The 12,111-nt window shown below is 41.6% G+C and overlaps 1 protein-coding gene across 4 annotated transcripts in view; it reads left to right on the top strand.

Moving 5' to 3' along the window:
• The window catches only part of DDB2 (damage specific DNA binding protein 2), an 83,676-nt gene that overhangs the window by 240 nt on the left and 71,325 nt on the right, over positions 1 to 12,111 (top strand). The window contains exons 2-5 of one of the 4 annotated variants that reach the window (XM_088145681.1): positions 135 to 330; positions 9,864 to 9,983; positions 10,505 to 10,721; positions 11,187 to 11,340. In XM_088145681.1, the coding sequence (XP_088001807.1) occupies positions 135 to 330; positions 9,864 to 9,983; positions 10,505 to 10,721; positions 11,187 to 11,340 (687 nt within the window). The other 3 variants (XM_088145682.1, XM_088145683.1, XM_088145684.1) reach the window with 3 other exon arrangements.

The raw sequence follows: 12,111 nt of genomic DNA, 5'->3' as shown, positions 1-12,111 counted from the left end.
GCCTCCCCGAAAGCCTTGCTACCAGTCGAACGGGGAGGGCGGGGCCTGTGTGATGAGGGCGGGGTCTAACGCGAGATAGGGGCGGGGCTTTGTGACAGGTCCTGTGCAGAAATTGAATTCTTTCCTTTTGTCAGCTTTCCCAAAGACCATGAGCTGAGGAAGAAATGGATGTTGGCTGTGAATCGCGTTGAACCAGGCACCAAGAAATTGTGGATCCCGGGCTCTGGTGCCTGCCTCTGCTCTCAGCACTTCAGGCAAGAGGAGTTTGAGATTTATGGGGGACAGAAGAGACTGAAGGTTGGCGTGATCCCGTCTCTGTTCTCCTTTAAGGTATCATTCATTCATTCATTCATTCATTCATTCATTCATTCATTCATTCATTCAGTTTGTATGGCCGACCATCTCCGCAAGTGACTCTGGGTGGCAAACAATCTTAAAATAAATTAAAAAACAAATTTCCATCATGAGTACAAAAATTAAAATACACAGCAGCCGAGGAGAATGTTACAGTCCATGGTTGCCAATACGACTGGGAGACAGAACCCTTCACAAAGGGAGGAGAGTTCTGCTAAGTCAGGGCTGCCACAAGCAAGTGTGCAAGTTGTGTACTGCACAAAGGCACCATGACACAGGGGGTGCCAAATTAAGTTTTAAAAATCAGTTCTCCATTCTGAATGCCAACCACATGTGCTCACTTATATTAGTTTTCACTTCTCCTGAAACAAGTGCTATATATCAATTCAGAGAAACTGTACATATTGTGGAATCTAAAACTATCAGTGCTGCTAACATCTTCCAGCGCGTGTATTGTTGTAGTTCCAGGAACTCAGTCTAACAAATACAAGCTGTGCCAAGTTTTCTTCTATGCAGCAACGAAGGTGCCTTACAGGTCAGGGGCAGCCCTGTGCTAAGTGAATATTGCATATCAGTCTCAGTCTATTATTTTCATATGAGATTTCTGAGGAGAAGAGAGCTGCCTTGTTCAAGGTATTCATTGCAGTAGTGCCAGAAGTAATAGAGGCTTAAGTGTTAATCTCCCGCTCAGGGCTACAGAAGATAATAGACTCTTGATCATTTTAGCTTTTGATGATGGAGAGTATTTCTTCAAAATATGAACATGTGAAGCTACCTAAGTGAATCAGTCCACTGGTTCATGGAGCCTTGTTATATTTTCTTGGACTGCAAGTTCCTGTCTGATTTTTTCCTGCACCTCACATCCTTTTAACTGGAGATATCAGGGATGCATCCTGGGAGCTCCTGTGTACAAAACATGCACTTAAGGGCATAAGTAGAGCTTGGTGATCCCCGGAGGAGGCTTTTCACATGCCTTCCTCTCCCAGTGGTGAGAGCCCTTCTCTTGGATGCAACAGTGGAAGGCTGACCAGAGAAAGGGAAGAGGAGGGTCACACAGCTGCTTTTTGCTGCTGCTGTTACAGTGACCCTGCACCTTGCAAGGGTCTCCCTTTACCTCCTCAGTCACCACAAAGTATCCTTTCCCCAGCTCAGGAGAAGAAGATGGCAGGGGTGGTGGTGGTGCTGCTGCTGCTGAAGCAGCAGCTAACTGAGGAACCACAGCAGAGAAGGAAGTAGTGTAGCAGCAGCAGCAGCAACTCTTCCCTCTCTCACTTGCTCCCTCTTCCTTCCATGCTGCTTCTCTGCTATAGCTCCTGTTGGGGCTCCATGCAAAAGTGTGGGTCCCAAGTGATTGTGAGGATCTTAAGGCTGAAGAGGAGAGGGCTTTCCAGGGTGGGTATTTTTTGTGGGAGATTATTCTGTCTTTGCTCCTCAGCCCAATTGCAGGCCCATTAAATATCTCCTGATTGTCCTATGGTGGCTGTCTCCTCTTCCTTCACTATTAGTACACCCTTGACTTTATCCCTATGCAACTGGTTTCATTAGAAAACTAAAGGGAGGGGTTCAGTGTTTGAATATTCTCCCTATTAAGCAACTTTCCACCTGTACAACTGGTAGATTGAACAAAATGATTCTTGTCTTCTCTCTGATCTATTGCTGAATGTCCAGGACAATTGCTTTGTATCCGTGTGTGTGTGTATGTGTAATACAGATAGTCCTCGTTTAGCGACCACAATTGGGATTGGCAGCTTGGTTGTTAAGTGAAGTGGTGGCTAAGTGAAAATTACATGACCACAACTATGCTTACAATTTTACTTCAGATTTCCTTTGGTTTACAGCATCAGAAGGATACCACCCCAAACAGCATGGTGAGCCCAAATGTCAGGGAAGTTTTTCAGAACTCGACTCACGAGGAAGTCGGGTAAAAGGGCAAATCTTATAGCCCTTTTTCCCCTCTCCTCTGCCCTTTGGAATGCTCACCCTGGCTCTGGGATAATTAGCAAGGAGAGAATTAATGTCTGTATTTACATTCATTGGAGAGGAAGGGATTACAAGAGAGTAAGCAAAAGAAAGCCTTTAGGATGAAACTGATTAGGGTCTTGTCAATTTCAGAGAGCAACTGAACTGACCCAGACTTCTAATCCACTAATTAAGGTCACAGAGCTGAGCTTAACTTGCCCTTGGCACTTTTTAGTGATGCCTTGCCCTTTAGAGAAAAACAGTTCAGGAAGACAGGGCTTGTTTAGGCAATCTCTCCGCTCTGCGAGAGGGGAAAAAAGGGGAAAAAAGCAGGATGACCTGATGACTGTTACTCATGCTCTGATCAGTGCTAATTAGACTACTCTAATTCACTGTTTATGGGGCTAGAGATGACTTGAAAGCTACAAGTGATACATCTGTTACCTGGGCGGCCAAATAAGTCTTTTCAGTAGCAGCTTCATCACTTCCCAATGTCCTATGATATTCCAGTGCCTTCTGAATTCTTCATTGGACAAACAGTCCAGTCTCTGTTTGGAAACATATATCCAAATATATGTTTTATATATTTTACACACACATATAATAAATATATACATTTTACATCCAGAATGGTGATATGAAAAACAACAGTGGGATAGACTTTTTATTTAAGTGCCAAGGTTCATAGTGTCAGATTGCTTCATGCCTTTCTGTGCACGGAAGGGCCCAGCCTCTACCTGGCTTTTGGGAGACCACAGCTGAAAGTCTCATCACTGCCTGTCACCATGTAACGCTGCATGTGTGCACATGTGTTTTTGGATGTATCTGATTTTTTAAAAAATATGAGCCCATTATGTCTGATTTTGCCATAAGAGGAATATCACACATACTTGTCCAGAGCATTGACCCTCTCTCCATTCCCTGTAGTCGGTGTCTGAAATCAGCAGTCAGTAACTTGGCCAGACTGCCACTTTCATGGTAAGTCCTGACCTGAACTCTTAGGGAAAGCTTGTGCTCCAGCCAGATAGTCACCCACTGTAAGTCTATGCCTTGTATTAATTCAAGGATACAGTGAATAAGGAGGGGGTTCCCTTGCATAATCCATGGGGAGGCAGACATTGAAGAAGTGTTCCAATACATCTTGGATTTGCAAATAAAATTGTCATGAATATCCCCCGAGTTGACCTCAATCCCTGGCGACTTCATAGAGACATCTGTGCCATTTCCCTGGCAGCAGGGTAGAGTTGGTTCACCATGGCCATCTTCTGGGATGTTTTTCTACTTCCCAATCTAGTCTGTTGTCCTGGAATTTCCTGATGGCCTCTCAGCCAGGTACTAACAAGACCTGACCCCTATTTAGCTTCCAAGCCTAGACAAGGCTAGCCAGGTGCCGCCACCTTCTGAGCTGCTCTATCAAGGGACAACACCCAGGCAGAAACTTTGTTTATAAACAAAGTCAGTCTGTTGCAATAATTGACCCCACCCAGCAGGTGGCAGCTCCTTTAGGTCTCACTAATTCCAAGCAAACAAATTGCCAAGTCAGATCAAAGCTGGGAGTCTTTCATCCTAATATTTATTTCTGATATGAAGGATGAGCACACCCATGTGGGATTTCCACCAATATGAATTATTGTATAAGGTTATTATAAAAATACACGTTCTTTACTGCATGAATTCGTTATGTTGTTCAGGTTTTAAAACCCTACAGCTTAAAGTTCTAACAATAACCAATCATTTCTCTTAATAGCTATGCCAGAAAGTGGCATCTCTTTCTTAGTCTTTTTTCCTGGCCAGATCTGCATGTCAGGTTTTCCTAGTGCCACTTGTTGTCAGCTATATTCAGGATTCAGTTTTTGATCTACTTAGGCTGAGTTCACATATAATTGATAAGCCAGATTGTAGTTTGCTAGTTTTAAGTAAAAAACTTATGGTGTGTGAACCTTAGGTTATAAAACCATGGTTTATGGCTTAACCTTTAAATATGCAACATAACATCAAAAGATGCCATAGCATTGCAACAATCTGAACTGGTGCCCACAGAATCCCAAAATAAAAGATACATTTAATAAAATATGTTTTCTGTATCATAAAATGTATAATAATATTTAATAAAATACAGGTAGTCCTTGTTTACCAATTGCCTCATTTAGTGACTGGTTGAAGTTACAACAGTGTAAAAAGAAAACCAGCTTTGTGACCAATCCTTGTATTTATGACCGTCGCAGTGTCACGTGGTCACATAATCTCCATTCGCATCCTTCCCAACTGGCTTGTGACAAGCAGAGTTAATGGAGAACGCAGAAGTAAAATTGTAAGTTGCAGTCATGTGATGTTTTGCATAATGATTGTGGTGACTTGCTTAATGACCGAATGAGAAGTGATGTCATAAGTCCATGATGGTCATGTGATTTTCCTCTTAGCGACTGCAGTGCTTAGCGACAGAGTTGCCAGTCCCAATTGTGGTCACTCAGCGAGGACTACTTGGAGTTCATTTTAAAATGCTTGAAATCTTACAAGATTGCTAAATCATATAATGTGAATCTAGCCAATTATGGCTTCTTCAGTTAACCATGGTTAAGGAAACTATGTCACTGCAGTAGGTGAACCCAGTTTAAGGATGGCTAGTGAGAACCCCAAACATATTTGAAGAGTTACCAGAAAGCCTGTGTTACATCTTGTCAAATAGGCAAATACTTTTTTTCACAGAGATGAGTTCTGGGTTTTCTTACAAATACAGTACTTTTCTCTGTCACTAGATGGCTTACATTCTTTTGCTTATAGTTTTAGATTCGTGCAGGCACTCTGATCCTAGCTGCCTGATGTTTATTTCCTAGGTGCTATACTTTGCCTCTAGTCTCAAAATAATAGAAATGCCAGCCATCAGAAATCATCCTCACTGCTTTTGCTTCATACTACAGCAGTACAAAAAATCCAGTGTGACAAAATATCCTGGATTATAAAGACTGGAAGCAAAACTGGAAACTGGCAGTGATTCACAGTGGGGTGTCAAACTGGATTTGATGACTAGCCTTCCTTTAAAAAAGGACTGGAAAGACAGACTCTTCCCAAATACCCACCTTTGGACTGAGATAACAAATCCATCCCTGCACTAGTGATTTTTAATGCTTTTATGTTAACTAAAAACTCTCACTCCAGAAGACTTGTCCTTTCAACTGGCTCTCAAAGCACCCAAGTACGAAGGCAGGAAACCACCCAGGTCTTTAAGGATACATCCTGGAAGGAAAGAGAAGAAACAAATACTGTATCCGAGGAGAAGTAATTGTATCCAGATGCAGCCCATTGTGCAGATATGCGTAGCCTCAAGCTGCAGAAGAGACTGTTCTGCGATGGTTTTGAAATGGCCTCTCTACATAACGAAACCAGCAGATACAATATGATTTCTGAAGTGTCTAGTATCATTATCTGGTACTGTTTGACTTTTCTAGAGTTTCTGTGTCTGATATCTTGGCTAAATCCAGGAGAGACCCAGGGCACTGCCTGAAGAAGGCAAAGTTCTCCAGGATACCTAACATCTGGTTCATATTAGAGAGCAAACCACAGCATCCTGTGACAAGGCACTACAGGAGTCCAGTCTGTGTAGGGAATGCTAGATTTGCCACCTCAGTCTAAAAGTGAGTGCCTAGAGAAAATCAGCTCTCTTTATCCTTTCTGAAAGTTGAAATAAATTCACTTAATAGATATTCAAGTATTATTCATAGCTAAAAAGACACAAATATGCCATTGCACGGCACAGAGAAGTAAAATAGCTTTCTGGTGGCTTGTCTCTAGCCCTAGTTAGTGATAGATCATGTTCACACAAGATAATCAATATAATGAGGGTAAACCTTCAGTAACAGACATCCACGTGTGCCATTCCAGCAAACTACACTTGGCTGGTATTATGCCAGTAAATGTTATGGGCTGACTAAATGTTACTTCTAGGACTTTTTTTAACTAAAGCAAAAATTGCAGGCATATATTGACCAAATCAGTGTCAGAACCACTGCGTGTGCAGTGGGAGAAGGCTAATTCATGCCATCTCCTTTGCTTAAAAAAGTTCCGTGTGTTTGCAAAGTGGTGGGGAGAATGAAAGTGGAGCAGAGGAGCTGTTCTACCTTGCAGCCATTTTTGCAGGCCACCTACTTTTTCTGGAGGACCAATGGCTGTTTAACTATAACTAAACAGTCCAGACTGAAGCAACACGCAGCCATGGTTGGACCAGGTAGTTCAGGAGTATGCAACTTTCTGATGGCTTGCAGCTAATGCTTATGGGGGAGTCTCAGGTCTGTAGACAGTAGGGCAACGATACAAAATGTTAGGGTAGGATTTTTGTGGGGACATTCTTTGGAGTTCTTCTTTGCTAAATTATATTAAAACTATTATAGATCTTGCATTATGGTTTTTATATATTTCCCACCAATTTTTGGTAGTAGTGGTTAAAGGAGATGTTTGGAAAAGAGAAGTTTAATTTTAATGAAATTAAAACCATGGTTTGTACACCACAGTGACTGGATTGACTAAGGCAAAACCAAATAAATCACACTGTGCTATTGCATAATTAATCCAGTCATATGTCTAAACAGAGAAAGGATTTAGTGCAGGAGTGATAGAACTGGTCATCTTCCTCTAAGTCCTTTGTTGGATCCCTCAAAAAGTTCCTACCATCCCAATCTCAGTTCTAGGTTCTGGCAAAACTGATGAATAGATGTGGCTTCCTCCTGAATTGGTTTTTGATTTATATAGTGTAAGTGTAAGAATTGCCGACATTAGGAATTCTTGTCTTCCTTGCACATGACAGTGCAGGCTTCCTGTTCATGACCCTTCCCTAGTAATCTGTGTTATTGTACAGCAAAGGGCAGCTTACTTTAGTGTTTCTGACAGTTGGATCCTTTCATTTTCCATTACGCCTTGGCAGTCTGGTTTGCCCTAAAAGATTTATGACCTTCACATTGTTTTTTGCTTCCTGACCTTTCTCTCTAAGACAGGTTCCACATCCCCATTGCAGTTATTTGCTTTCTATCTAGGAAATGATGGCCTGCAGTGGTAAAGAAGAAATAAGAAGTAAAAGTTGCAGGTGGTCACTTAACAATCTGCCACTCACAACTTCCAACTTCAGTAACTCTCCTTGCAACCAGTAATGGTTCAAAAGAAAGTTCATTTATAGAACAAGTGTACAGTTCCAAGGCATTGCTGAGACTGAACCCGTGTGCACCAAAAGTTGCTTTTACCTTTTTTTCCCTTACCCCCCTGCACCCCCCTAACTTCCCAGTCTTCTCACACCTGCTTATTGGTACGACCTTGAGCATTCCTCAGTCTTCGATAACAGCCCATCTGCTTCTAACGGTCATTTCTTCCATCCATCTTTCCAGATCCTTCCAGCACCCCCCTCCCCATGTCTCTTAATGGCAGAACTGAAGCAAGCAAGCTGGCAAATAATGTGGTTAATTGATTGTGAGGATTCTGATAGTCATGTTTATCTCTGAAGCCCTGTGAGTGAATAGAAACATTCCCAGGGTGGAATCCACTCCTAAATGATGTAAGAATTGAAACAGAAAAGAGAATTGTGAGGGGAAAGGAATGAATTTGAAGAGTGAAATTAGAAGGGTGTCTTATGTTGTAAATAAGTGCTGGGAAATGTGGAAGGAAAGAGAAGAGGATGACCAGCAGCAAGGTGGATGGATTCAATGGCAGTGGCGATAGGTGCATTGTTGGAAGACCTGAAGGGCCAGGTTGGGGGAGAGATCTTCCTGGAGATGGTCTGTCTACTGTATGTGGTTGCTAAGAGTCAACTTGATGGCACATAAGCAATGAATTGGGACAGACTGCTACAGATTCAATTCTCATTGAGTACTGCACAGGAAAATGGAAACGATCCGTTGTAATCTCATTCACAAACCGTTTACAGATAGTCCTCATTTAGTGACTGCAGTTGGTTCCGATGACTTGGTCATTAAGCAAAATGGTTGCTAAGTGAACATGTGACTGAGAGAGAAAGACTGCTTTGAAGATCACTGGTTGCTGCCATCTCATTTAGATAAAGTTCTCGCATACAGTGCCCTTTGCTTGATCCACTTTCCCCTCTTTTTTTTGCCCCCTTGCAGGACAGGGAGATCGCTTAAACAAGCTATCTGTTCCTGAGGTGCTTTTCTCTGCAGGGCAGTGTGTCCCTAAAAAGTGCTATTAATAATTATCTATTAATAATTACCAAGGATCTCTTTATTAACATTTAAATATATGATAAATACAGTATACTTCACCTTACCAAAATAGCTCATAGTTGAACAATGTGGCAGGACACAGAAATATTTGGAATAAGGAGATCAAGCATACTATGCACCTAATTTAAATGCATGCTGCTGGCATTAGAATAGATTTAAGGAAAAAAAAATTAAGAAAAAAATATCTGTTCTGTGTTATTTTGTGTTCTGTTCTTCAGCTGACATGCTCCCAGAAGAGGGCCCCTGATGAGATAACATGTCAGACTGAGCCATGATTTGCTTTAATGAGCAAATCACAAGATTGGGTTCACCCAACATACAGAGCCATTAACCATATTTGCAAACCATAAAAGCTGGGTTCACATGACACTCAAGTAAACAGAAACCATGTGATGGCTTAGCACAGCAATCACAACCTTTTTGGACTGGGAACTCAGTTCTGATTTGTGAGAACTTAGTATGGGCACTCTCACAGAATGGTTGCCATGATGGGTGTGGCCAATCACAAAACACCCACTTGCCAGAAATCCATCAGAGAACCTCGCTGTACCACCACTTTATTTTCTACGCAAAGATGTTGGAGTCTTTGTGTAGGTCACAGTCTCCTTAGCATTTTTCTTCTCACCCACCCATTTTTGGACTCACCTGAGGATTTCCATGTTCCTAAAAGAAAAAAGATGTACAAATCTAAGAACTCCACTACAAAATCAGTGCAGCCCTGGTTGGTCAGTATCTCCCTCTCTTTGTTCTTGCTTCAGAATAAGTCTTTAAGAAATTCTGTATATGTTACGCTCCTATGACTGTACTATTTTGAAACACAAGGGATGAACTCTGGTTACATGGGAAGACAGCACATCAAGGAGAAAGTGAAGGTATTATTTGTATAAAATTATTTGTGTAAAATACTAGACAACCCAGTAATGTTGTCTAAAAGATGACATAACATGATAATTCAATTGCATAAAACCAACCATTTGTAATATAAAAATATTTAAAGATGCAGAAAACTGTATTGTGGGTGGATATTTGAATATGAGATGCTTCCTTTGTATTTCTGGATATGGTCTTGGGCAGAGTATCACATGCCCTTTTTGTATCTTTGAACGGATTGTGGATTTACTGCTCTATGAGTAATGTGCTACCTTGGAAGAATGGGCAGTATGAAATTAAATGAAAAATACTTAGTACATTTTGGTAATAGCACTGGGTTTTATTACCTGTTCATATTTACATGTATACTATAACATTCTGAACATAAGATTATTCAGAATCTTTTGCCCTGTTTTTTTTTTTCTTTTTAAACAAAATGCTATGCCTCCTTTCCCATTACAGCAACCAACCAGAGGCCAGCATCCATCAAAATCCCTTAAAGCCATGGGCATTGGCAGTCCATCAGCAGGTGGCCATGAAGCAGCCTCACCTGCTGATCTTTCTCCAGCACAGGTCAAAACGGTATGTTCACTGGCAAAGGCTGGTGGTTTTTGCCTGATGCCAAGAACCTCCTCATTCAGTTTCTGTGGTCGGTGAGGATAAGCTTACAGCTGAGGGCCTTGTTCTGCTGTCAGCCTACATTTATGGAATTTTATTTTTATCGTGGTAAAAAGGCATCTTTTATTAGACTTTCTGCCTCTAATGAAGAAAGGGAATTCATTTATTATTTATTAATTAAATTTATATGTAATCCAGGAAGAGTATTCTCTGGCTGTGATCTTCATATAAGGGGCTATAGAAAAGCAAAAGTAAAACAGGAGATTTCACACAAAGCTATAATGTGAGTTTGGGTTCTGTTTACTGTGTTGTGTGAACCCCCAATTACTAAATCCCAGTCAGCCAGTAAGTTTAGTTTTCAGGTAGAAACAAAAATGAGCCCTTTGTGGAATGCGTCCCCCTCCCTTTGGTAAACATCTAGATATGCACATTATCATAAAGGAATTAACAGACAGGACAACTGGATCTCCTCTGTCCCTGTGCAGGTGGAACTCATCCAAACAGAGCATCAATACAGTCTAAGTGAACCTATGGACAGCCAAACAAACTTAGTTTTCCCCCCTGGTCCAGGACAGGGCAGCAAACAAGAGCAGCACCATCTTTCATACTACCAGCAGGAGCTGTGGACTGTGTTAACAAGACTGCGGGAACAGCATCTCCTCCAGGAGGACGCAGAACACATGTTGAAATCCCAGTTCAGGGGTGAGCCAAGGACTGGGGCTGGGAATTACAACCTTTGTCAAAATGCTTTTTCTTCATGGCACAGTGCACTGTAAGAAGAACAGGGTTTTCCAGGATGCCAAGGAAGTGCCATGATGCAAAGAGGGTAAGATCTATCTTCTGCCTTTCTTGTCATCTGCTCTTAGTTTCTTAACGGCCAGTTGTATTCTTCAAGTCAGTGCTAGGCTGCTACTTTTTCCATGACTTAGAATTCCTCCATAAGTACCTTAGCAGCGTTTAGTTCTTCCTTCCAAGGTCTCTTCCAACTCTTACATTCTGTGATCCTTTTGCGCCAATCCTTGTTGAATTTAAGCCCACACTTTGAGACTAGGATGGTGAATGTATTCATAACCTCTGGTCTAAAATGAGCAGAATCAGTGCTGAAGTAGATGCCACAAATCCCTCCATTGGCACATCAGTTTGCTGTCCATCGCTTCTTTTCAGCAGATCTGCAGCTCAGTTTGCAGTGTGAGGAACCCCACAGCGACAACTACCCAGCTGCCTCCCGCAACTTTGCCGTCTCGCTACATTTGTTCTCAGGCAAGGCTTACGAATTCATGAGGAGAACTTTCCAGCTGCCAGAGCCAACAATCTTGCGCACGTGTGTAATTCTTATTTATACTTCTTTTTTTTGCTTTCCCCCAAACAGTGGGGGAAAAGGCTTCAACACCATCAGCATTGTTTAACGTTAGAAAGCAGAGCAGGAGATCTTGAATTTGCTTTGCAAGCTTTCTGTGTCAGAAAGACCACCGTACTGACCACCGTATTCAGACATGATGTCCCATTCAGATCCCAAATAGGAAAACATAACATCTCCCTGCTATAAAGCAGTAGAAGAGGTTAAAGGGTGTAATAGTCTCTTTTGGAGGAGGGAGCCACAGGAACTTGCTGATTTTTGTTCCAAAATCAAGAGGCCATATTTCAAAAGTAATCCTCCTCTCGCAGAGAAAATCCAAAAACCTTTCCTGTGAAAGGCTTGATTGAAAATAAAACTTTGGACAAATGATGCTTTTGAAAGGCAGGAATTGCAATTCTAGAAACAAGTCTATGAATAGGCCTGTTAATAATCATGAGGATATTCTGATTGATATTCCCAGTTTTAGGACAGTAGAAAGGGGCACAACATCTTGAAAGAGACTCCCATGGCACCATGAAGACAACGACATCAACTATTCTTGTTATAAAGAGCTTAGTTTGTCAAATATGATTGCTGAAGGAAGTTCATCTGAAACCATGCTGGGGAAAAATTCATACCTCTCTAAGATGAAACAGTGGGCTTTGATTTTTTATAAAGTATGAGATGGCTTGTCTGCAATGGGTTCTGGGAAGATGGAGTATTGCATAAACTGCCTCTCTGGTCAGTTTACTTGGG

Source organism: Python bivittatus, unplaced genomic scaffold (genome assembly GCF_059951505.1).
Source record: "Python bivittatus isolate LINGU-HERP-01145 unplaced genomic scaffold, Pbiv_v1 ctg000480_np1212, whole genome shotgun sequence".
NCBI lineage: Eukaryota > Metazoa > Chordata > Lepidosauria > Squamata > Pythonidae > Python > Python bivittatus.
Note: the sequence above shows the minus strand (reverse complement) of the source record. Positions and strands in the feature narration are given on the sequence as shown.